This window comes from Candoia aspera, chromosome 8, assembly GCF_035149785.1.
Source record: "Candoia aspera isolate rCanAsp1 chromosome 8, rCanAsp1.hap2, whole genome shotgun sequence".
Taxonomy (NCBI): Eukaryota; Metazoa; Chordata; class Lepidosauria; order Squamata; family Boidae; genus Candoia; species Candoia aspera.
This window is the reverse complement of record NC_086160.1, coordinates 55,971,776-55,999,516: the sequence shown is the minus strand read 5'-3', so window position 1 is coordinate 55,999,516 and position 27,741 is coordinate 55,971,776. Positions and strand designations below refer to the sequence as shown.

At 36.0% G+C, this 27,741-nt stretch overlaps 1 protein-coding gene across 4 annotated transcripts in view; it reads left to right on the top strand.

The window, feature by feature from the left end:
- NPNT (nephronectin) overlaps positions 1-25,768 on the top strand; it is a 57,880-nt gene extending 32,112 nt beyond the window's left edge. For all 4 annotated transcript variants that reach the window (XM_063309813.1, XM_063309811.1, XM_063309812.1 and 1 more), the window contains 9 exons: positions 1,054-1,173; positions 3,609-3,728; positions 5,856-5,990; positions 6,330-6,452; positions 8,561-9,001; positions 17,238-17,333; positions 17,981-18,079; positions 19,682-19,938; positions 23,273-25,768. In XM_063309813.1, coding sequence (XP_063165883.1) covers positions 1,054-1,173; positions 3,609-3,728; positions 5,856-5,990; positions 6,330-6,452; positions 8,561-9,001; positions 17,238-17,333; positions 17,981-18,079; positions 19,682-19,938; positions 23,273-23,368 — 1,487 coding nt within the window. In that variant the 3' untranslated portion in view covers positions 23,369-25,768. The remainder of the gene's footprint in view (positions 1-1,053; positions 1,174-3,608; positions 3,729-5,855; positions 5,991-6,329; positions 6,453-8,560; positions 9,002-17,237; positions 17,334-17,980; positions 18,080-19,681; positions 19,939-23,272) is intronic.
- The last annotated feature ends 1,973 nt before the right edge of the window (positions 25,769-27,741 follow it).

Sequence of the window (27,741 nt, the reverse complement as noted above, 5' to 3'; positions counted from 1 at the left end):
TGTGGAAAAAAAGTACAGCTCAGATTAAAGGTTGCTCTCAGGTTATTGTATAAAATCCTTTGCAACCTTATGCCTGCATTAATGGCCTTAAATTATTTTTGGGATGCAGGAAATATGTCTATGGCCTGTTTACAAACACTTTTTTCCACTTGAGCAATCCTTACTGAAGGCTAGTTTTCTTCCTAGGATTGAAATTTGCAGTGGAGCCTTTGATATTCATATTGCTATCATATCATATTGCTGATATCCACTTGTACATATCCAATATTTTTAACCCAAATCAGAGGAAAGCTGTTACAGAATGTAAATGGAACGGCAGTTTTTTGGAGATGTTACAGTGGGACAATTGGGCAAGGGAAACAGTAGGGGTTTTTTTTCTTCAATTTTACTGAAGAACCCTAATTCAGTACTTTTAGCCTTTGAATGGAATACTAGTACAGGAAAAATGAACCCAATGTGAAACATCCTATTTCCAGCACAGTTTGCAAGAGGTGAACCTTAAAATATTACACAAAATCCAGACACTGTGGTTACTTTCTTTAGACTTACCTGCAAAGGTACTGAATAAAGTCAGGAGAAATATACAATTAATGTTTAATTAAAATTAAGCAAGCAGTTAGAAGCTCAGTGGAACAAAGTGTTAATATACTTCCCAATGTAACAGAACTTCCATAAAAAACATTTGATCAGCATTTGTTGTTTCGAGTATTAGAAGAAACAGGCTTAAAATCATTCACAGCTCTAGCTCAGATAATGCTAAGCTATAATGTGGTTTGCTTGGTTTTGATTTAATGTTCTGTATGAGCCCACATTTACAGCTGAACATCCTGTACAAGCTAGCCCACTGTGGCCTGTTCAACAAACTATAATTAACATTAAAAAAAAATCAGCTACTGTTTAAAGCAGACTGGTTTTTCTAAGAGAACCAGTGTCATTTTTGACATTAAGAGAACTTAATGTCATTTTTGAAACCCCTGAAATTTCAAAATGCTAGTATGTAATGCTTGCTTTGTTTTTATTTCTTCCTTCTCACCCATCCTATACCCTATTTAGATCTCAATGAATGTGGATTGAAACCAAGGCCATGCAAACATCGATGCATGAATACCTACGGAAGCTACAAATGTTATTGTCTGAATGGGTACATGCTTATGCCTGATGGATCATGCTCTAGTAGGTTAAGTTCTCGTTGTTTCATATTTTTTTTAGAGTGGAATTCCTTGGAAGTGGGGGTTAAATTGCCTTAAGCAAAAGACTCTGTTAAAATAGACCAAAAAACAAAAAGAAGAAATTGCATTCCATTTATTTTATTTTCACAAGATAAAGTGTATCTGATACAAGAACTTAATACAAGAGTCACTCTTTATGTGACTCAAAATTGTCATATTTGGAGATGCAACGATATAGCAGGAATTAGGGATGTTTGTTAAGTTTCAATACTGCTGTCAGGCTTCCATGGCCAGGTCTTGACAGTAATTGATTAATTTTCTGACATAATTGCTTCTTAGCTTATTTTGGCAGTAGATTCACAGACACATCTCAGCTAGTTAAAAACCTTTTGCTGCAGACAGTAATGAATCCATACAAAATAGTTGATTGTTCACTGCTGGTGAGAATATGCAAATTACTTTTATACTCGCAGTAATTTACATTTATTTCTGCATCCTGCCCATCCAAGAATTAATAGGCTCTTGATGTAGTGCTTAGTAGCCTTGAAGTCAAGCAGTTGTACATTTACATGACTGCCATCTCTGGCATGAGAACCACTGGCTGTTCTCTCAATCCTCAGTCTGTTCTCTATCTCTCATTTCTTCTACCCCACATGAGTCACAGAAGACTTGGTCCTCTTCTTCCTTTTGGGATTATCCCCTCCTTCCATCTCCATTTTATTTCATCAGGAACTCTCCCCATATTTCAGTATTCTCCCTTTCAGTCTCAGGCAGGACATTCTCTGTATTTCTCTCATCAGTTATTTGTCTCTTCCTGCTTTTCCTCAGTCTCTACCCTGCTCAAAGTCAGATCTGATAGGTTTAGAAACTTTATTGCTTAACCAGTCAGGCAGTTTGGATTTGAGAAAATATCGGAAATGGAACTATCAAAGGGCGCCAATATCTGCTTTCTGCCAAGAATGTTCTATGTCCTTGTAGCCCTTCCAATGGATTAAATATCCAGGCTTGTCCAACTTGTGCTGAGTGTTCAAAGTACACACTACTCCAAATGTAGTTCTTCCCATCAAGAAAGGACAGGTGGGACAGAGGTGTGTAAATGCCAAGGAGAATGTTTGAGGATCCAGGAAGGAATGGTGGAAAACTGAATGTATTTCCAGTGTGACTGGAAGCTGCAAATGATGAATATGTGCTCTCACAGGGAATGCTGCAATAAACTTTGCATCTAATGTCTTAGAAAATCACAAGGTGGGGAAAAAGCCAGATGTGATTTCTAACATCAGTGAATGTGGCTTTTCTGATGATGCCAGTCAATGGAGTGCTTATTGGAGGCTTTATAGCATGATGTACTTGATTCTTAAGGTGCTAAGTGGCCTGACGTTTCAGGAGAAAATGGGAAGCCTCTGGAGTGGGGGAGGACTTGTATGAAATAGCAGCTGAGTGGAGACATGAACTGAGTTATTATAAACAAAAACTTCCATGGCTAAAAGGTGAGGCCAAGTTGGTAGGAAGTTTATATGGTAATATATAGTAGTTCATATAGTAATGAAGTTATTGCTCCAAGGTGCACTTGTTCTCTTAGTGTCTCCCTCTGTCTGTGGGTAAAAGCTGAGGACAGACGGCATTTTGAATCTAGTTGTTAAAATAGTACTTTCCAAAATTTCCATGAACTGTAGGCTTTTGTCAGAAATCCAAAAATTTGTCACGCTATGGTTCTGAAAAACTTGTTAAATGAATGGGAGCCTTATCCACAGTACCCAAAATACAATACCTAAAACTCTTGGTTGACCATGCTGGTTAGAAATGGAAGTTGAAGTCCCAAAGCATCTGAAGGGCATCAGAAAACAAAGGTCCTGTGTAAATAGTAACTGTTTTATTTCTATTTAAAAGCAATAAATAAAAACAATAAAACAAAAATTACATTTGAAAAACAGAAAAACAAAGCAACAGGCACTCTTAAAGGCAATTTAGTCCTGGAGTATTTATTGGTTAATAAATGTCTGAGTGAATACGCTTGTCTTAATAACAATGGAACATTTCTTGGGAGATAATTCCATAATTGGAATGCTGAATCCACCACAATTCAGTGTTGGCTGAATCTACCATTATGACCACAGTTGGGTTTCCTCAGATAAATGAAATCTGTCAAAATCATCTCATGCTTGATAGGTCCCCTGTTTTAATGTTCTAGTATAATCTTCCCATAGGTTAAGTTCCACCTTTCTACTATTAAAATGAATTGAACTATTTTAGTACATCAGGAATGGGAGAAATAACAGACTTTTCTCTGCAGTCAAGAAGAAAATGTCTCAGCAAGATAAATCAACTAATTTTTCCACTGGCTTTCTCTGTTGCTAAATTTCATTGCGATGTTATTTTAAAAAGAACTTGACAGTGTGGAACCTTATGAAGCATTTGATTAGGATGATGATTTCTCCACAGATGCTCTCACATGTTCAATGGCAAACTGTCAGTATGGCTGTGATGTGGTTAAAGGGGAAGTACATTGTCGCTGTCCTTCTCCAGGCTTACAGCTGGCACCAGATGGCAGAACTTGTATTGGTGAGTCAAAAGTCATCAATATTTATTTTCACTCTTCCATGAGATTGGGAAATTCTGGACGGCCTTTCAGAATCAGTTTTCTTTGAAGGAAGGAATTTTAAAAGCTGAAGGAGCCTTTATAACAATCAATTAACTAGGAAGTGTTGAGTATTTCTTTGAATTGTTAACTAGTATGCATGATGAATTTTTAAGGAATTGTACAAGAATTCTGAAAAAAAATATCTGAACACTCTTAGCATGAGTTAGAAATCTGCATAGTGAAAAAATAATAATTAAAAAGCCCTCGCCATTTTTGTTTTAAATGCGATAAAAATCATAGTGAATGAATCATTCACAACTGATGTGGGGAAAAAAAGAGAGAAGCAAAGAATCAGTCTGGTTTTTGAAAATGCCAGATTACCTGAATGATCTTTTTTAAGAAGTAAAGCATCTTCAGGTAATTTCCACCAATCTGAACCACTTATTCAGAAATAGTTTTGGGAAATAAAGAACATTGTAAGACTGAAAGAATATACTAAAAGGAAGGGGAACATCAAACAACATTGAAATGGATTTGTTCATTTTAAATGGCTGTAGGAAATCATTACAGAGTTTTAAGTATTTTCTCTATATCCCAATATTCGTCAGAAGTAAAAATTAACTGTTTTTAGAAACTGTTACAGACATAGGTGTCTGTTCCTAATCATGATGTCAAAATGATAAAATGTGTGTTGTGACATCAAGATGAAATTTCTGCCCTTTTGTACTTGTAATGTAGCATGCAAATATATAAGGGGCAGAGTTTGCTTTGTGATGTATGTTTCATCATATGCCCCCCCCCCCCCCCGCTTCCTCCTGTGGACATTTATGATTACAACATGAATTTAAATTACAGGAAGGCAGGTTCTGATTGAAAATTGGGAGAAACTTAATACTGAGGGAACTTTGATAACGTGCCAGTTTTGAAGAAAACATTCAGTGGGTTCCCTTGATTAAACAATGTCATCTCTCAGGACCCTGGAAGCGTGCCTTCTCTGTAGCAGCCTCCGCCCTCTGGAACAGATCCAGATGGCCCCCACTCTGCTGTTGTTTAGAAGAGCCATGAAGACCTGGCTCTTCACCCAGACCTTTGGTGAGGGAGTGTGAGACCTCTCACTTCATCGCACTTGGCATCTTTTATCTTTATCTTTTATTTTTTTATTGATTTTATTGTAATTTCTTTATGTGATTGTTGTGAGTAGCCCAGAGTCATTCAGAGTTGGGTGGCATACAAGTTTAATTTATTATTGTTGTTGTTGTTGTGTTCATACAGAAACTGGATGATGATATACTGCATCATGGATATTTTCAGTTGAATTCCTAAGTGAGCAGGGGGTTGAACTCGGTGGTCAAAATGCCCCTTCCAGTTTTGTGAAAGGGCATATCACAAATATACCTTGTTCATACAGTGGCATTGATCCCTAGAATCTGGTATGCCAGTAGTCTTGGAAGTGTTCTCTGTAAATCACTGTGTGAATAAATAGTTTCGTTTTGCAATAATTTCTAGAAACAGCTAATGAAGACTTCTGACAAGCATTGTGGTTTGGAGATGATCCCTAAAACTTTTCAATGATTTCCTGTGGTCATTTGGACTGAACCAATGCATTTCAATAGCCATTTAGTGTCCTTTGCCAAACCTTGTTTTTAGCATGGAGACCCTTTCTCTCAATAAAATTCACTTGCACAACAAGGCAAATTATAATAAATTATAGCAAACTGTTGCTTTTGAAAATACTAGATTCCAGTTACCTCTGTCTAAATTAAACATTTCAGTATGGTCCTCTAATTCTCCCTCAGTCAGTCCTTTCCTAACATTCAGAATGTTTTGCACACAATGGTTCTTCACAGGGTTTAAACCTGCTTATTATAAACTTATGCCACATTGGGGGTGGGAGATGGCATTTGAAAAAGTAGGTTTTATGGAGGGAAAGGAAAGTTGTCTGTACATTCATCTTAAAATTAAACTGTAAATTTCTGCATAGCACTAATACATAAAAAGTAATGTCCCAGAAGATTATTGACCTTTCAAGTTATCCAAGATAAATGTGTTTTTGAATTTGAATACATAAAACTCATTGCTACAGGTTATTAATGGATTTCTATTTGTAGATGTGGATGAATGCATCACTGGGAGCGTTACCTGTCCTCGATTCAGGAAATGCGTCAACACTTTTGGAAGTTACATTTGCAAGTGTCATAAAGGCTTTGATTTGATGTACATTGGAGGCAGATACCAGTGCCATGGTAATGAAAATCATTCATAGAAGAAAACTGTATACACATTCTAATCATCCTTTACATTTTTCATATTATCGAAGAATAGCTTGTAAGTCAAAATTCAACTATCTAAAACTTCTGACCTTTTATTATGTTGTAGCCTCTGTACAAGACCACTGAGACCTCCTTAAAAAATCAGATGCATTCAAGATTCTTCAAATAATTGGCTTTCTGTCTTAATTTTCACCACCAGCATTTCATCATTTTAATACAGCAATGAGATTTATTTTAATTGTTTTACAAGAAAGAATGTTAATTTGAAAATGCAGATGGATGATTGTTATTTATCTTTTTTCTCTGTTACAGACATAGATGAATGTTCTCTTGGCCAATATCAGTGTGGAAGTTTTTCACAATGTTACAATACACAGGGGTCTTACAAATGTAAATGCAAAGAAGGGTACAGAGGTGATGGATTAAACTGCATAAGTACGTAATGATCCTTTTAATCCTGCATTCCAAGTCCAAATGAGACATGACATCTTTGTGAAGTTAATTTTAAGATCCATATGTGGTTATCTCAGTTTCGCTAATAGTTTTAAAGGAAAGAAGAGTATTCTGAAAGTTTTAAGAGCCATAATATTAGGGCTACCAGATTTGGGCTACATAAATCCAGATAACCACTGGATGGCCACAAGGAGGTACTGGAAACTGTAAATCTTTGCTGCTATCCTGTGGTCATCTGGACATCTACCCTGGTTTTGGCAGCCATGTTAAAAGGCTGGTATAAAAATATATTTATCAAACTTTTTATTTTTCTTTTTAGCATTAAATTCCAGTGAACTCAGTTTACAGTTACAATATTATTTTGATACTCAGTGGCCTACTTAGTGGTTTCAACAGGAGCTCCCTGAGTTTTGCCCTTGGATCTAAACTTTAGCTACTATAGCTGAAAGAAGGAACCAGGTAAAATTAATCAAGCAGGACCCAAAAGTGTACTATTCATGAACAAATTACAATTCTCAGAATTCTTCCCAGTGTGTAAATTTCTCCCATTCCATTTATAATTCCCAAACAAAAATAACCTTAATTATCTTGAAACCATCAAGCAGTTTGTATGACATCATTACAGAGTTATGGTTAATAGACAGTTTCATTTTGTTGCTGTTGCATGCTGTTGCATGCTTTAATCTGACAGGTGATTGCTGATATCTTGGAAAATTTGCCTCTCTTTCCATGCACAAAATCATATTCCTCCTCTAGAATGATTCACTAAGTTCATTACTTACAGCAGTTTGGCTTAAGTTAATTTATGCAATGTATGTGCCAAGAAGAATGTTTTTTTCTCTATTAAACAAATACCTTGACCATTTTATTTAGATAATCTTCTAGCTCATGTGGTCCAACTCTCACAGCCATACATTACTACAGGGAAAACTGTAGCTTTGATTATACAGACCTTTGTCGGCAAGGTGATGTCTCTGCTTTTTAATATGCTGTCTACGTTTGCCATAGCTTTCCTCCCAAAGAGCAAGCATCTTTTAATTTCATGGCTGCAGTCACTGTCTGCGGTGATCTTGGAGCCCAAGAAAATAAAATCAGTCACTGCTTTCATTTCTTCCCCTTCTATTTGCCAGGAATTGATAGGACCAGGTGCCATGATCTTAGTTTTCGTAATGTTGAGTTTCAAGCTAGCTTTTGCACTCTCCTCTTTCACCCTCATCAAGAGGCTCTTTAGTTCCTCTTCTATATATTCTTGCCACCTCTCCTTAATCTCTTCTGCTTCTGTTAGGTCCCTGCCTTTTTTGTCTTTTATCATGCCGATCCTTGCACAAAACATTCCCTTGATATCTCCAAGTTTCTTGAAGAGATCTCTAGTCTTCCCCTTTCTATTGTTTTCCTCGATTTCTTTGCATTGTTCATCTAAGAAGGCCTTCTTATCTCTCCTTGCGATTGTCTGGAAATCTGCGTTGATTATGTCTTTCCCTTTCTCCCTTGCTTTTCGCTTTCCTTCTTTCCTCAGCTATTTGTAAAGCCTCATCAGACAGCCACTTTGCTTTCTTGCATTTCTTTTTCTTTGGAATGGTTTTAGTTGCTGCCTCCTGTACAATGTTACGAACCTCCGTCCATAGTTCTTCAGGCACTCTGTCTACCAGATCTAGTCCCTTGAATCTATTCATCACCTCCACAGTATATTCATAAGGGATATGATTTAGGTTGTACCTGAATGGTCTAGTGGTTTTCCCTGTGTTCTTCAATTTAAGCCTAAATTTTGCAATAAGAAGCTCACGATCTGAGCCACAGTCAGCTCCAGGTCTTGTTTTTATTGAGTGTATACAGCTTCTCCATCTTTGGCTGCAAAGTACATAATCAATCTGATTTCAGTATTGACCATCTGGTGATGTCCATATATAATTTCCATATAGATATTGAAATTGTACTTATGAATTAAGGAAAGAAAATGACGTACACAGAGCTATGAACAAGCATCATAATACTTTAGATTTTACTCGAAGTCCTGATTTTTTTGTCGCTTTTGTTAGGGTTAACATTGCAGCTTTCTTAACTTTGTACATTTCTCTGTTCTTTCCTTCCAGCTATTCCGAAAGTTATGATTGATCCATCTGGCCCATATAGTGTATTTAAAAGCAATTCAACTTTTCCTAAAGGCAGCAGTGGCATGACCAACAGAATACCTGAACCTGGTGGTACAAGACATCCCATTCAGCTACAATATATTCCATCTGTAATTACAGCAAAGCCTTATCTGAAGACAACAGCAAGACCAACTATGAAACCAACACACAAACCACATACCAGATTAGTAACAAAGCCTGCCACAACAAGACCAGCTTTCAGGCCAGTGACAAGTCCTCCCCAACCACCCCCAGTTCCATCTAAGCCTGTAACAACAACAGTGCCAAAAATAGTAACTGAAGAGCCTCTGCCTTTGCCGAGTGAAACTACACCACAACAGGGATTTACAGTTGACAATAGGATCCCAATTGAGCCGCAGAAACCCCGAGGAGATGTATTTAGTAAGTAAGGCTACATTTATTTATGTGTTAGTGTGAAATGTAGTTAATTAGCAACCCTTCCAAATCTTATGCAGTGTTCCAGAAACTGGAAGTTGTGATAGGATGTGTTTTTTACCACTAAATGACTGGTGGACTTATGCTATAAGATTAAAGTCATACATTACGTATACCATGACTGTCACATGTGGCCATCTGAATAAGGAGTAAGGAAGTGAATTTAGCCTGGGAAATGGGTTTGAGTTGTGGTGGGGTAGCTGATGGAAAGGGAAGGAGCTATACAGACAAGAACTCTGTCTTTCTAGCAAAAGTCCAGTTCCTTACATCATCTGTTTCTCTAAGCAGGAGAAGAGGGAGGAAAAGCAGTTACTTCCTGCCTCATCCTGTATATAGGAAGGTGGTGCCATATTTGCATCCAGCCAGCTGGAATTTCTATAGGCACAGCTCAATCTGTCTGGGAGCAGGAACAGGAGAGGATGAAGGAGGATGGTCTCAGGCAGGTTTCAGTCAAGACAAATACTGTCTGGATCTCTGTCTTTCAGGTCTGATTCTATCTGTGGATTAGACATTCCTGATCACTAATGTGCATTAAAAGTGTAGTGTCAGATATGACCAAGTCAGGCTTAAGAAGATGTATAAACTTCAGTGGTCAGTAGTGGAACCAGGTTAAAAAATAAGCTATAGCACATTGCAGAATGTAATATTAAATGTTGAAAAATAAGAAATATTTTTTAAAAGTTGCAGAGAAATTACAGCCAAAACCAACACCTGAAGCTTAGGTGAACACCTCAAAGAAAGATGAAGAGACCAAATTAAAAAAAGAAAAAAAATGCATGCAGCAGTAGTAGGATAAAATAGAAACAGGTAAAGTTAAGTTATATAGAGGTATTTGTGCATTCAGACTTTCCCAGTGATACAGTGATAAACTGTATAGTGATAAAAGAAATCAATGATGTTAGAAAAGTACCATTTTAGTGCCTAAATAGCAACAAGCCATTCCAAACTGGAACAAGTTGATGCCCATTGGCTCTTGATGAAGCCAATGAAAAAAGAAATTTGCAACTTTCTTACTGATTTCAGAAATGTCTGCTAGAGAAACTATGCAGTACTGGAGTCCGTCAGCTGCTGCATGTAATGAGGAATGGATATAGCAATGCTGATGATTAATCCAGGCATAGGGGACCATGCAACAGGATGTGAGATGTTGCTTCAGTGGCTATATCTAAACATGTGCAGTGGTGGTTTGGATAGGGGATGTTATCAAGCTGCCCTCCACTAACTTCAAGGGCAGGACTTTGAACCTTGCTAGCTTAAATGCCTTTCTATTGGAAGGGGAAGGTGGAAGAGGAAGAAGTACCCAATTTCTGCAAGTGGGAAAAACTTACAATTAATTATGCAAAAAAGATGGTGCTGTTTGCAAAAACACAATCCATTTGTGAACAAATATGTCAGATTGATGGCACCAAATTAGAAGAAACTGCTTTAAATATTTAGGCATCACCTTCCATTTGTCCTATACAAGGAAACAACAAACTCATGAAGTTTTATCCTGTGCAGAGGGACACAGATGCAATAATTATATATGTAAGTTATAAAGGAAATGATTTTGTCCTGATGACAGTTAATTGTTCAGAGGTTAAATTCTTTAGAAATCTTTAGAAGCAGTTCAGTTTATGTTATTGAGAATAATTATCCACACCCCTTGATTTGTCCGTAATGTTCTCCTGAGACTCGAAGTAGGATCTTTTCCTTTGCTCCCTGCATGAGAATATGTCCCATAAGATATTGGATGAAACTAAACTTTGGGGAAAAGCATTGACCCAACTTTAAAAAAAAAAAAAAAATCTAATACTTCACAGAAGAAAAGCATAGCTAATGTTCAGCTCAAGCATTAACAGTGACAGGTCAGGGGAAATTTAATCTTGATCCACAAGGTGACAGATCTAAAATTCTAAATTATGTCTCAGGGTACTTCTATTATAATACCGTCACTGTTATAAACTACTTTTAAAAAAGTAAATCAGAAAGGAATGATAAAAATTAATACAGTTATATCTGGTGTAGAAAAAGTCTTTTTTCTACTCCTCTTATAAGAGTACAAGCCAGGATTATGCCCTGAAGGATAGTTGAAAAGATTTCTTCACACAGCACATAATTAATCTTTGGAATGTTGTGTCACAAGATTTTGTAATAACTTGATGTTTTCCTGATGCTCAAACTAGGATCTCCCATTCCATCAAAAACAGTGTAGACACATTATGGAGAATAAAGTAATCAATAGGAGCTAATCATGATAGCTATATACATCCAGTATCAGAGGCAATCTGTCTCTGAATAGTATTTGCTAAGGGACATGAATTGGAGGGTGCTGTTACTTTCATCATGTCTTGCATGTTGGCTTCCCACTGATATTGGGTGCTTGGTCATTGTGGGAGTAAAATGCTGGACTATCAGCCTGTGGTCTGGTCTAGGAAAATCTAGATCAACACTTCCAATCCCAACAGATGGACATTCTAAAATCGAATGGAATGCTGTGATATGGGAAGTTTGGCCATGAATTAAATAAAAAAAACAATCCCAGCTTTGTAACGTGCTTATATTTTGGACTCCATTTTAATTTCAAAGTTTTTGAGAGACATTATGTTGTTTCATGTGATTCCCACAGCCATCTTGTGGCTACTTCTGGGGAACAAACAGAAAGTCAAGTTAAAGATAACTCTTGCGTTCGGCTTTATGGAATGTGCCCATCAAATGGGAGACGTTTAGGCCTCATGGTTTCAAAGGTGCTCCTTCATAAGGAAGTATCATTTGGAGAGATGTCTTAAAAAATATTACAGCACTTTCATGCCAAGCCAATTTCATGCCACAAATTACATTTGATGGCTTGCATGTTTTGGAATGCATACAAGCAATACCCAGTGCTCTGTTTCATCTTTAGCATCACAACTGAGGTTAATTATAGAGCTTGCGAGGGTATTTGGAAAAGTCTTACTTTGTGCCCAGAACAGTAACATTGCTTTGCTAATTGGATGTGAATTTTATTATCTTGCAGCAGATGGACAGGTGCATTCCTGGATGACTTTGGGAGTGATTTTGGCTGTATTTCAGCAACTCCTATCAGAATACTTTCTTAAGACATTTTATTTCCTCCCCAAGGATGCAGTTTGTTTGAATCTCCTACCTTTGATATATACTGTAGGTATGAAGTTCTCATAAATTAGGGGACAGAAAACACACAGTAAAGATTGACGAAGATGAAGGCATTATCTAAGAATATCCAATGTTTTTGAAAAAATATAGATAATATGGCATAGTTCTCTGTTAGGATTATTGAGGGTTTTTTTTTAAAATTACTTTGTAAACATTTTTACCAACATTCAGGATAGTGAATTCATTGAGTGAGAAAGTGAATAATATGTAAATGGCACAGATATCATTGTTTTTGTTCTGTATTGACCATATTGTCAAATATCCAATTCAAGTGGACTCTTACTCTGTACTTTTGACCAAAAAATTCTGAAGGGTAATTGACAATATGGCATATTCACAAAGTATCTAATATTCAGGAAAACTGTTAGAATACTTACAACTTAGGTTCTGTGAGGAAATAGAAATTTACTTGTTGGGTTTAGTTTCAATCCTAGTCTGTAGGGCTGTATTCTAGACTTCGTACAAAATGTTTTATGGGCTGAGATCAGCCTTTGTCACAACAGAATTACAATATTTCCCCTCTCCTCCCTCTCTTTAGCTACACTTGCACACATCCACACTAATCATACTATTCCCTTTTAGTCTAAGACTGGATTTGGACAATATGTAAATGCTATAAAACGAGTAAATGTTTTTCCATTTAACATAGTGGACAGAAATACATTTCTATACACAGCCATTTTTGCTTGTTTAAAACAGCTTTCAAATTCTTTAGGTTATTGTCGATAGCCTGATGAATCGTGAATCAAATAAGTTGTTGTTGTTATACTACCCACTCCTTTCTATTAATGTTGGCACATCTTAAAATTTCTCCACCCATTTCCCTATTTTTTAGAAACATCCCATCAAGGTACACAAATTCATTTACTTGCTCTAATCTTTCATCACATGCATATTTTGCAAACATTCATTCAGTTTTCCATAATGTAATATATAGCTTCTTACAGTATCTTCAAATGTTAACAATGCTGTATTAAAATCAAGGATTGAGTTCATAATATGGTTTGGGGTTTTTTTTGTTTACCATGCTGTAGAAACCTATCCACTGGTTTGTAAACCATGTTTTTTTTTGGAGGGGAGGAAAGGTACATATGCCATAGTGCATTAAAAGCAAAAAAACCCCACTTATTTTGTCTTAGTGTGATACACATGAGAAGATGGGGAGAGGCTTTTGAGAACATACCCGGTTGGAACAAGTTCAGAACTAACAGTTTAAGTTGACTACTTTTCTGAACCTAAGCAAATGTTTTCCTTCAAAATGAAAGACAGAGAAGTTAACTCACTTTATGCTCCAGCTTCTGAAAATGTTCACAATTGACAGCATTTTATCTTTCCAATTCTGTGTGAGCAGATGATCCTCTTTCATAATGGACAGACAGTAAGATTCCTCACTTTCTGCTTAGCCGGGCAGATAAAATGAGGCAACAAAGACAAGCTTGGAACAACTCAGAATGCTTTGACTTATTAACTGATTTTTTGATTATGTGTCATCGAGTCAGTGTCAACATTCTCCAAAATGATCTGTTCCCAGTCTGGGCCTGCAGGCTTCCTAACAGTACACCCATCACCGCTGTAATTGCACCCATCCACCTTGCTGCTGGTCATCCTCTTCTCTCTCCTTGTCAACTTGGTAATGATGAGAGTACTGATGTAATTTCATCTTTCATTTGTACAGGTTCTTGTAAATAGGGAATATCTTTGAAGGCATCTTGGATGTTTACATCTCTATGTACAGAATTCCAATTTGCTTCCATCTTGGTTTGTTCTTCTCTGAATCATTTATCCTGTGATCTTTAGCATTCAAATAATATGTTTGCTGTTGTCTCTAAAACAACCATTTACCTCCGTAATCTTCCTATGTTGCTGCTGTCCAATACAGGTGCCTGCTTGTTTTAGCTAGGCAGCTGGGATAACCTTTGCACCTTGGGTGGACCCTCCTATGAGCATATTTTTTTAGTAAACACTTCTGGTGTTTTTCACTCATTCCTCCCAGAAACTTGACTACCACAATGAGGTGGCATAGTAGGGCTTGAGGAGGGGGCTGGTATGCTTAGAAATCCATTAAGTTGCTCAGAGATGAGAGGATGCTTAATTAATTGGGGACACTAATTTAATGAACCCAGAGATAAATCACTTGAATTGAGGTTGTGTGTGTGTTTCATTCATTCATTCATTCATTCATTCATTCATTCATTCATTCATTCATATATCTACACACACATACACATACACACTGTGTGTGTGCACGCACGCATGTGTGTGTGTATATACCCATAGCCAAGGGAAAAGTTTTTCTAAAGAGGTTTCATTATATACATCAGCATAGCCGTATTGTCCTTACACTATTTGTAACAGAATCCTAGGCATGTCTGCTCAGAAGTAAAAACGTCATTGAGTCCAAACTGTAAATCTGAAAGGATTACGACCTTAATGCCAAAGACTTGACACTCATGCTTTTTGCTGGCTTCTCTGAGAAATATTAGTCACACAGCACAAATAGTTTGGCATTTAGAGATATTGATATGTGTAGTCTAAAGCTATAATAATCACATGTTATTCCTTAGTTGATATACATGAAATCAAAGGCCTAGCTGAATATTCTGCATGTGAAATTCCTTTCGTATTTTGGATTGCGTCAATTTGTGAAGCTTTCATGTGGCAAACAGCCTAAGGCCTTACTCTTTCAGAAGAATTTAGAACCTTTTGTAGACCTCACTCCAAATTAGGAGGAACTTTGGGAAAAAGTTTTGTGCACATTGAAAGATAATTTTAAATTTAAGTGTTTTGATGCTATTATTGTTACAAAGAATTGATTTTTTTTTTCAAAAAGAATGTCATAATGATTTAAAGGGGAATGATGCTCCCCCACTCATCTATGGTATGCGTAATACTTGCAACTTCTGTAATACTATCACCATAGAACTTGGCCTTAGCAAGCATCCTTCTTTCATATACAGATCTTGATTTCTAACAAAGTCACAAACTTTTTGATGAACATCTATTGGATTATATACTACACAGGCCTACACATGCACCCACACTTTGTAACAATGTAAGCAACCTTGTGGTTTTCATATGTTTTCGATTTTAATTTCTAAAACCTTGATTTTGCATATACTAACTGATAGAAATTGATGTCCAAAATGTCTGGTTGCCAACTCTGTAAAGTTTTACTCTAGAGAAGATTCAGGACATTACTGGCAAAAGAAGAAGAAGAAGAAGAAAAGTAGCTGTGGTCACTGTAGTAGCCTCCAACTATCCTTTTCCATCTAGATTTTCTATCTGTTAACTGGCATTGGAAAAACTAAACAGAAATTCTGAGGATGGGCACTTGTATTGGGCAAGACTGAACACAAATTTTAATCAAAATGTCATGTCTTAATTCAAAAATATAAGTGCACACTTCACAAAATAATGTAAAATAAAAATACTATGCATCACATCACATCATAGTGGGGGATACTGAAGGGCAAAATTCATACCCAGATACCAAACAGAAACCTATCAATGACAGGCCTTCAGATAGACTGTTCTTGGTGAAGCAAGATGCATGCATCTGAAAAACCAATACTCTCTTAGTGACAGAACAGTTGCCAGAAATCATCTGGTCCTTGGCATCATCCAGGGAACAAGTTTTTTATTTTTATCAGTGAGAATAGCAGATGTTCCAGAATTTTTCCTTCCAATATGAAGGCCCTTAAAAACCACATTTTTCTATCAGGCATTTGAAGCAGGTTAATTGCTGCTATTTTTCTCTGTTTTTTAAATGATTTACCTCTTCTACCATTTTTAATATCAGAGGATGATTTTATTATTTTCTTCTTGTTTTAATGTCAATTATATTTTGCTGCATACCATATCAGGTCCTGCTGATAGCACATACATCTAAGAAATAAATAATGCTATGTCCCACCAAAAAAAAAAAAAAGTAGACGTTCAATATCATTGCTGTACTGTAATTATAACACAGTTATTATAAATAGTCTTTGTGTTTAACCAGAAGAATAAAATGGGAATGGTGGGAGAAGCTCTTCCCTTATGTAGTCAAGCACAATGTTCTTGTCTACTCTAATACATTGCATAAAACAATCAGTCTAATGATTATATCAGTCAGACTGGGAGTTCACATCATCTGTTCTCTTTCAGGGTCAAGAAAGAACATCTACAAAGATGGGGCTATTGTTTTAAAAGCATAGTTTGAAATTGCAAATTCTCTCTTTATAATATTCCTGGAGCACAGTCTAGTTTAGATACCAAATTTCACAACCTTACAATTTTTTGTGTTCAGTTGTAATCTTAGCTTTTAAAACAAGACAAAAGACACATCACACTCACAGGATTATAATAATTTACATAATAAAATTATCCATTATTGATATTCTGCCATACAGAATAGCATTTATTTTCATACCACTTCGGTCTTATTAAGAAATTGTAGGATAAACCTACATTAAATCATTGTATAAGACAGTTGTATATCTAGCAATATGGTTGATTATCTGTAATGTGGTTGGATGTTAAGAAAAAACAAAACAGAGCAGTTTGACGGTGGAATCAGTTGCCCCTTTTACATGCTGCCTTGAGTTGCTAGAGAAAAAGCAGGACCTAAATATTGCTTATCCCCAAAAGAGAAAAATGTGATAGGTGTGAGAATCAGTTCTCACACAGTCTGTTTAAAACAAGATAATAGCAAATCTGACTATTGCAAAATCAAAGAACAGATGGAAACAAGCTAGCATGTTCAAAAGTTGTTGGGTAGGAAAAGGAAATGCAAGGGGGTCTGAACATTGTCTCTCACTGTAGCCTTGTTCTTGAATTACAGCAGTTGGTTGTGGCCTCTAAGTGTTTTTGATAATTATTACTTACCTGAAATTCTTCCATTTCTTACGAGCTGGCCCAAATGGTTATTTCTGCTTTTGGAGTGATGCTTGACAATAAGTAGATAGGTCATGTATGTAATAAGCTGTGGTAGACTTCCTTCTCTGTTTTATTCTTTCTTTTTTAATGGCTTGATGGTTTCCCCTTCCAGTTCCCCGCCAGCCTGGAGTGAGCAATAATCTCTTAGAAACATTTGAAATTGAACAAGGGATAAGTGCCAATGAGGATGAAGCAAATGATGATCCTGGTAAGCATTTTGTCACTTTGGATCTGGTGTTTTTTGCAATTGCTTGTTATGCTAGAAGTTTAGTTTTAACCTGTTGGCATTCTAGAAAGCACCTGTTAAACAGAAAGCATTACTGTTTGTTATATACTACATTCCCAACAATAAGTATGTGCCGCCAAGCATACCTGTACTTGAATGCTTATGTGTACAAAACAGCTGTGTTTGCAGTGTAAATGAGAACTATACTTACTAGCATTTCTTGAAATCTGAGAGCCATTCCTTGAATTCTGGGGTAAGTAGTAGGATAAACTTAATGAAATCCATACACCCTTATCCATTTACCCCAATTTCACAAATTTTAACTAAATCAGGTATCCCCATAGCTTTCTAAAAGCTATGACAAGAACAGTAGGAAAATGGCTTAGAATTCCGTAGTCTCCATTAATTGACACACTGACAAAAGCTTCTACTTTTTGTAAATATGATGGATATATTCTTTTGTGTGAACATTGACTGTACATAATAATTGTCCACTTACTTAGCTTCTACCAACTTGTGCCTTCCACAGATATTGGAATAAAAGTTCCAGCATGTCTCTAAAGGAGTGAGGCAACTAGTCTCAACTTTGAAGGCCTTCTTTTTCTTGATTTTTCATCTCTTCTCTGCAGGTGTTCTGATTCATAGTTGCAACTTTGATGGTGGTCTTTGTGGATGGATCAAGGAAAGAAATGATGATTTATACTGGGAACCCGTTAAGGACTCCTCAGGTATTGCTTGATTTTCTTCCATTTAATATGAAGCTATTTGATTAGCAAAGAAGCAGAAATAAGAAAACTCTTGGCATACAGTCTCTGACAATTGATTTATTTGTAGTTGAAAGAGTGTTTAGTTTTTAAGGGTCATTCTATTTGGGCTGTTTCTTGGATGGAAGAGTTTGAACAGAAGTGTGTGAACTATACAGTAATACCTCTCAGAGCAATTTCCTTGCATATTTATTCATATTTTTGTTTATATACAGTATCATATTAACATTACTTCTGTTCTTTGTAATCGACAGTGTTTGATGAGGGCAGTACATCTAAATCTAAAAATGTACGGCCAATTATGTAGTTCAAGCCTTGGAAAACTACTCACTCATAATGATTAGTGGTTTTGAATGTGGATTTATATAATTAGTTGTCCTGAGACATCTCAAGCCAGTTGAATAGGGCTTGCAAGAGGATCACATCAGGAATTATAACTAGATAATTTAGCCACACGAGAAGCATGTATATATGGAAGGCCAGTTAAGATGTTATGCCCATTAATGTTATACCTGTGTTTTGGTATTGCCACATTTGTATAAAAAGTATACATTCTTTAGAGACCTTTTCTAACTTGAAAGATTAAAAATAAATTCAAAACATATGTGCATTTATTATATTGAGAGCATATTTATGTGGCATGGCAGCTTTATCAGACTTTTGAATTCGGTGTGAAGACATCAATGAAATAAATTACTACCTTTTACGTGCTCTTTTGACTCAGGCCAGTCTTCCAGTTTTCATCTAACAGCTGATGACTTTTGAACAGCATATGATTTATCCTGTCATGAAGAAGTACATGGATGACCAACAAATGACAATTGTTGGGCATATTTCTTGAATTATGGCTCTAGGTCCTATGTTTACAGGAAGTGGGATGATTTTTGCATAAAGTGGACATGTTTGAAGTTTGCTGAAATCTATGGATATAATCCTGCACATCCAAAACAGAAACTGAAAGAGTCACTGAACTCTCACTTCCTTGGAAGCATGAATTGTTTCAGGCAGTAAATATTTTAAGACCACAATTTCAAATGAAAAACTCTTATTTTCCCTCTTAACAATAAATGTTGTATGAACATTCCAACATTGTGTTTATTGTTTACCAAAGTAGATGACAAGACTTTCTGCACAGGACAAACTCTTCTGCAGCATTATAGAAGAAATTCAGAAATTCAGAAGGCAGCGCTCATAGATATGTTATTCATACTTTCTCAGATCCAAGTCAATTTTTCTATTATTTTTAACTGAATTGTGTGTGTGTCTGTCTGTTTGTATACATACACTGTGTGTGTGTGTGTGTGTGTGTGTGTGTGTAGATGGATGGATGGATGGATGGATGGATGGATAGATAGAGCCTTCAGGGTAGACTATATGCTGGAAAAGTATAAATATTTAAAATCAATCAATCAAGTCAGTGCTGCCCTCACATCACCTGCATTGCTATAGCTAGAAGGTCAGTATTAGCCTTATGTTGCAGAAACAAATTTAATTCCTTATTATCATGTTCCTTTTCAAGGGCATGTTGAAATATTTTTTTCCCCTCTCACTTTTTTTTTTAAACAGGTGGACAATATTTATCTATTTCTCAACCCAAAGGGAAGGCAGGCCAAGTTGCACGATTGGTCCTCCCACTTGGCCATTTAACTCGCTCCAAGGATTTGTGCTTATCCTTTAGGCATAAAGTGTCTGGGTTACATTCTGGTTTGCTTCAAGTCTTTCTAAGAAAGGCTGGTGTTCATGGGCCAGCAATTTGGGGAAGGAACAGTGGTCATGGTTGGAGTCAAACGCATATAACGCTGAAAGGACCTGGCATCAAGAGTGTGAGTACAATTCTGGGATATAAGGGGAAAAAAACAGGGAAAAAGAGAGGGAGAGAGTATTAAAACCCAGCTACTACTTATATTTAGTAGCTGAGTATTAATATTTCCCTCTATTAATCTCTACATGTGTTAAAATTTCTTCAATGAATGTCATGGTTGCTTAATATCAATTATCAAAATAGTGTCTGCAATATACCTTTCTCTATGAACCATGGTAAAAATTAAATCATCTAATATCTTAATCATTATATTTCTAATAAACAGTTAAACATCCCCCTGCCCCCCCAGCATGGATTTAATTCCCTGTTGTATTGTGTTATGGATTGAGCTTGAAACATATAAAGCATGCATCCTCAAAACAGTGTTCTTTCCATAATACCTATTTTACTGTATAACCTGATTGGAAAACACTGCTTAAATTGCAGCTCCCCAGGTATTGTCTGGAACAGAAACATGATTCTAGGCAGGACATTCATTTTTATCACAGAAATTCTCCCCAGCAATGACAATTGTAGTTTCTTCCATCTTAACATATCTTCATTCCATGTTTTAACATTGTTATTTTGAAATAATTCATATTTGTCATAGTGATACCCAGATATTTTACTTTCTTCTCAATCTTAAAACATGTTTTATTCATCAATTCTGTTTGATCTTCTATTTTCATGTTTTTTCTTAACATATTTGCCTTATTTGTTGATCTTAAAACCCTCTAATGCACCAAATTCTTTTAGTTTTCCCCTAAATGTTTTGATTCCCTTTAAAGGATCTTCCAAAACAAACACCAAATCTCTTAACTAATAAGTTTCTTTTTTAATCTTTACTCCCGCAAGTCTCTCATCTCGTCTTATATGTCTATTTAGTATTTCAAGAACAAAAATAAACAAGAGAGGAGATAGTGGGCATCTCTGTCTTGTTCCTTTTTGTATCTCACAAGGCTTTGTTAAATCTCCATTAACAATTATTTGTGCTTTCTGTGAAGTATAAATCAATCTTACCCATTTTATAAAGTTCTCTCCAAAATTCATATTTTCAAAATTCTCCAATCCCCCATCAAAAACCAATTTTCATAAGAGAAACCTATTAGTCTCTCCATAAGTCCTTTATAGAACAGTATTTTATCCTCATTTGGGGCATAAATTCCCAATATCAGAGTCTTAGGGTAAAGGTAAAGGTTTCCCTTGACGTAAAGTCCAGTCGTGTCTGACTCTAGGGGGCGGTGCTCATCTCCGTTTCTAAGCCTTAGAGCCGGCGTTGTCCGTAGACACTTCCAGGTCATGTGGCCAGCATGACGACACGGAATGCCGTTACCTTCCCGCCGAAGCGATACCTATTGATCTACTCACATTTGCATGTTTTCGAACTGCTAGGTGAGCAGGAGCTGGGACTAGCAACGGGAGCTCACCCCGCCGTGCGGTTTCGAACCGCCGACCTTCCGATCGGCAGCTCAGCGGTTTAACCCGCAGCACCACCGCGTCCCTTCAGAGTCTTAGTCCCATGCAAATTAACTTCCACCCCAATAAACCAACCATGGTCATCTTTCAATAGAAGTTCAGGTTTTAGTTTGGGATTCATATGTAAGACAACTCCGTTTCTTTTTTTACTACCTACTGAAATAATTTCTTCACCCAAATTTTTATAAATAAAGTATTTTATGTCCTTTTTTCTAATATGTGTCTCTTGTAGGAAAATTATATTTTGTCTTAATTTTTTCAAATGATTTTTTTTTCTCTTTTGAGGAGCATTTGCTCCATTTATATTCCATGCTAAGCATTTGTAATCCGTAAGCAAGCCCAAAATTTAGAAAAGTCGGTATCTGTAGTGCCTAGTTCAGTATCATCCCTTTCAATTTCCTGCTGTACCTGCTGAAGTTTTTGTGTAGTCTCATCCGACACCTCCATTTGAAACATGAAGTAAAAACATGAAGTACATCTGGTATAATTCCTCTCTCTAGCAATCCTCTCCTCCACTCTGCTATCTTTGCTGCTTTTCTGGTGATTGCCATTGTAATATTGTAATCCAAAAGTAAAAGTGTCTCAACTGCAAGGGAAAGGGTAAAAGACAGACTTTCTCTCTTTTTTCTGTTTTGTCTTCCTGTGCCCTTAATATTTTCATCTCAAATGGCACTCTGTAGTTACAGTCAGCATCACAGTCTGGGTCATATTCCCTTTATCTTTTGTTTTGTTAAATCCATCAATTGTCTTCACTCCTTAATAGTAAACAAAAGACATTCCCATGAAGGTCTGGTTTGTTTGTCTATTTTAATTCCAATTTATTCAAAAGCACTTTGACCAAAAAAATTACCTTTTAAAAAAATACTCTCCCCTTTATCCATTTTAAACTTTCTTACATCCATTCCTTATTAAGCTTTTTGTCAAAAGTTTTTAAATCTTTAAAACCCTTTTTTCCCTTTTTAGTCCAGAAAAAATATCGACTCACCAAGTAGAATTCTCTTATCCTGCCGCTCAAAACAATCTCTCTGTAGCTGTAAATTATTTACAGTTCTCTTTGGAGTCCCCTGTTCTATGGTGGTCTGAACTCCCCAAGACAGTATTTCTCCTTTGCCCAGAGATAAGACCATTAATTCATTAACTACCTCCTATAATGACCCTGGTCCCTATCCACTTTTGACATGCCACAGAAGGGTTCTGTGAGCTGAGATTAGTTCAGTTTTCATTGGAGAAAACAAATGAAAGGTCACTTATACAGGTATACTATTGTATAAGCAGGAAGATACCATGTTACATTATCAAGGGGGTTTTTCTTTCACTGAAGAAAGACTCACGAATTTAAAGAACGTCTTCCTGAGCCCTGCCAAGCTCAGGGATCCTTGGCTACTGTACGTTGAGCTCATATTTCCTTATTTGGCAATAGCCAATAGTGAAAATAAACATCCATCTTCAGAACTTGTAAATTGTTGTGATTGCCCCATTTCATATTCACAGCAACAATTTCAACTCCTTCATTCCAAACATCTGTGTGTATATATAACTGTGATTAACTTAACGCTAAACAGAAAGTAATTGCAAATACATTTCGCTCCTTTTAAAGTACCCCTATTCAAAAATATTCCAGATTTCTCTGGACATACTGGATCATATAATAAACCAAAGGAGCTACAGTCTATAAAAAGTTCACACATTAAACTTATCCAAAACGTACAGTATTTCTAAGCATAATGTGTGAATGTAATTGTTGTGTTTCATATATCATGGTTTATAGTTTAGTGTTATTATAAATAAAGCCACTGTGGCTTATTAAGCAAACAATAGCTAACATGATACATGAACCCAATCTATCTCATGTTTCTTTATTTCTTAATTTTTCCTCTCAGGTTATTTTTAAAGGAGAAAAAGGAAAAGGAAGAACTGGGGAAATTGGGTTGGATGATATAAGTTTGAGAAAAGGCCGGTGTTCTCAGAACCATTAGTGCTACAGACCGGTGAACAGAACAGACTTTTGTTGTCAATGCCTATTAGTTGAGACACATGGATGGTGGATAACTTCTCCTTTGTCTTTGTGAACCCACATTGGACCTCCAGCTAAATAATGCAGATTTTCTGTAATAGCAAAGAATGTTCAAACAGATGTTGTCGATTTCCATTAACATTGGTTAACGTTATCTGTGTTATAAGAGGTTCTGAATGGAGGATATATGCATGTCCTTTATGAAGAAAAGACTGCCCACACATCATCAAAAAGACTCAACAACTGTATTCATGTCTTCTGTGTGTTTTCCATTGCCTGGTTATGGTTGAAACTCATTTTGTGTCACAAACTGAAGCTACAGCTGTTACTGTACTATATCGATTTTTAAAGAAGAGTGTTTTGTGGGTCTGTGTGTGTATAATAACATTTATCCCTTTATATTATTACAAAAGGCAGTTAAAGAGTAGCACTGCAACCCTTAATATTGGTAGTGCTGTGTTATGTATAAATATGTATGTATGTATTATTATTATTAACGTATTTATGTATGTCGTGTATTTTCAGGCTCTAGTTGTAAGATGAAATGGCAGTTGTGGACATTACCGTTAAACCAGCAATACAGGAGTGATAGTCTGTTAGCAAGTTTTTTTTAAAATATATCAGACCCAGCAATTGTCATTGCCTTTCTAAACTCAAATAGTAGAATATTTCTTTTCAGGAAAGAAAAGCATCGATGACTAATATCAGTAGCACAACTTGGCCTTGAAGGATGTTTTTGTAATACGTCCAGGAACAGTTTGGCAGATCGGAATTTTTCCTCTCTTATTTCAGAAACTATTAAGAAACAAAATAGGTATTTGGGTTCATAAGCAAAGAAATACAGTAGAAGGACTGGCCATGCATTGACCAGATTACATTATTGCATAGTTCTATCTACTTTCGCCTCTTTTCAGACCATGTTGTCTTTATTTCTGGGCGGATGACTTGATCCATAGGAGTAGCATCATAAGCAAGAAAAACGGTTTCTGAACACAGCAGAAGGGTTGCAAGATGGCTCAGTTTCAGGCTCATCAATAGTCTATCTTGCTATTTGTGTCCTAACAGTCAGAAATCACGCTGAGACGAGGAGTAGGTCTCTAGTGTTTATTACTGCTACATTAAACAGAATCCTAACAAACTGAAGAAGCGTGGGAAAAACCCAGACAGATAAACCCCAAAAGTTAAGGCGGGTCTGATCTGTGTCTCTTTGAATGGCTGCTTAATTCCTCAGTACTATGCATGCGTTTTCCCCCCTGGATAGAGGCCCCCTCCTGCTCGCCATCAGTACTCATGACAATTTGCCTATGCAGCATACCAAAAAAAATATTCAGAACAGGGAAGAAGACAAATGCAGTAGAACATTCAAAGAGCGTTTTGAATGGCTTAGAATATGGGCCTTTTAATTCTTATTTGCAAAAATGGGAAATTTAAAAAGTCTGCCCTTGCATTCAGATGGCAATCACATTGCTGGCATGATAATCTCCCCAAGAAGTTATTCCAGATGGTGGGCACTGCCATGGGAAAAACTGTTTTTGGTTGCCTCAATAAGAGGAGCCTTTCAGCTGTTCAAGTATGGGTTGATAGAAACAAAAACAGATGGACAAAACATACCACATTTTATAAGTCCAAAAGAATTTAGCTTAATTTCAACTTAGTCCATATCTGAAGTTACTTCTTACTAGCATGTGATTTCTTCCTGTATTTCTCAAGTAAATCAGAGGTCAGCAGTATGGCAGCCTTAAAGAGTGTTCAACCTCCTTCCTCCCCCAATTAATTATATATATTTATTTTTTAAACATATTAAATGATCAAACTCTCATTAGTTCACAGGGGCATTCTTGAATGAGATTGCAGGATATCTGAGAGTTAAAGTCATTGCAATTTTGCAACAATTATTAAAGGTTGTCAACATTCAGAATAAACCATTTATAGATATGATCATTTCAGATAGAAATAATGTTTGTTAACGCATGGTGCTTTGTTTGTAAAGAAGCAACTGTAAAAGTGAATTGATGGCCTTTAATACTTTCCATTACAGCAGTTGGAACAGCTGAGCAATTTTTTTCCCCAGCTGTAATTGCAACTTGCCTTTTCAGTCAAGCAAATGTTTTTAGCAGAAACGTGTTAAGACCCACTCCAGCTGTTGGGAGGATTTCCTTCTTCTAATCATATAGCTTTCAGCTGAAATAAGTTTCTAAAATAGAGGATGTAGAATGTCAATGTGGCTGGTTTTTGTCTGATCAAGAATGATGCTTTTTTAAATAAGGAAAACTAATATTTTCAATGTATTTTTTTCAGTTGGACAGATAATGTATTTATATTTTTAAACTTTTAAAAAGGTAAAAGCTGTTATGTTTCAATATTTTCATTCTCAAACTTTGTGAAACCATAAGCCCCTAAAATGATAAATGAACCCCACTACAAATATAATGAATGATTTCCTTTGGAGTTAGGGTTGGGCACAAAATACATATACTACTTTTAATAATTCGATTTGAATTTATATATCAAATAAAACAGTGACAAAAACTACAACTTTATAAATTAAAACAGATTTTAAAAATCTTTTCACATATATACTTCTACAGATGCTTCAGAGACCACAGATATATTGCTACACACTACACTGCAGAGGAGATGGGCACACAAATATGGCTAAGAGAAGCTGAACTAAACTAGTGGTAGTGACAGTGGACTGCCAAAATCTGACAATCAACTGTCACTGCAGAAATAAGAGTTTTGCCAACTTCAACAGAGTTGAAAATTGCAACCCACAAAATTCATTATAGTTAATTCAGAGCATATTATGAAAACTTAACATTTCTGACATAATGACAATTGTAGTGGATCAAATAAAATATTTTGTAAAATAAGTAGATATGGAATGCAAGCTACAAGAGAACAATCCTACCCAAGATCTTCTCAAGTGAATTGGTTTCATCAAAAGCAATGGAAAAAGAAATCTGAAATCTGGATGTAGAATGAATAAGTGCTTCTGTGTATGGAATGACCTTCAAGTAATAGAAAAATACATTATGCTGACCTATGGGGAAGGATGAATTTTAAAGCCCATTTTATTTGGTGAAATGTTTTTATAGATTGTGGCCAAATACTTCTGTTATACCTGAATTATACTGGCAGTATTAAATAATACACTGTTTAAATTAGGCCTTGGTCACACTATATGAAAACTATGTATTTTAATATTTTCTAAAGGTATGCATACAAACTAAATAAGAATGTATACTTTTTTGGATTAATATCTTACATGTACGTATTTCCAGTGGATCCTATCAATCTCAATTCAGCTTGATGGAAGAACTCTGCATGGGCTTCTTCTATTGGAATGAACAAGATGCTAGCTCACAGAGGAGTTCCATGTTTGTATCATAGTATGTAGTCAATTCAAGATGAAGGAGTTGATGTTGCAACCCTGATACACCTCACCATCTATATTATGCTCCTATTTCAATAGGCAAGCTGTTAACTATTTCCTCGATGGTGGCAAATCCCTAATAAAGATATGGGTTGCTGCTTCTAATAGCAATGAATTGAATGGGATTTGAATAATGATATCTGAAATAGTGAAATGTAGTTGTAACTCATAGATGCATGAATTGGTTCCATATTTGGTTGTCATGCTTCTAGAATAATAGCTAAAAAGGAACTCATAAATCTCTGGTGGGTCACATGAGCACCATATGCAAAGAGAACTCATGGACTTCATGTTTGGAGAAATGCCTTCCCTTTGAATGATCAAACCAAAGAGCAGATGCAGAAGCCACATATATCTGGTTCAGCATCTGTTGAGTTGCCAAAAGTTTTTCTGTTGGGAATTATTTTCTGGAAACTTTTCCTGACAGGTTAATAGATCAAACCCATTTATAAAATTATTTGTCTCATATGCATTTCATAAAAGCAACAGTAATGAATTTTCATGCTAACAATTTAATTCTTCCTAAATTCTAGATATATTTGTAGAGGTATACAAATAAATAAGCAGAAAATACCATATATATTTAAGGAACACAGTGTTGTGTCAAACAATATTCAAATTAATTTATACAGACTTATTTGGCTCTCACTATATATGTGGTCTAAGAATGTTACTTGAAGTAGAGTTGATTTGAGGTATATCTAAAGATGGGCATCTGGATCACCACATCTACATTTAATTGGCATGCAACATTCTTTTTTTGAGAAATATTAGTATTTTAAAAATGCCTAAAGTCCATGACTAAATAATGACATGTGAGTGCATCTATATAATAATGACCTATCACGTCTTCCTTCAATCAGTGTCTTCATAACTGTCAAAATAAATAGTTCTCCTAT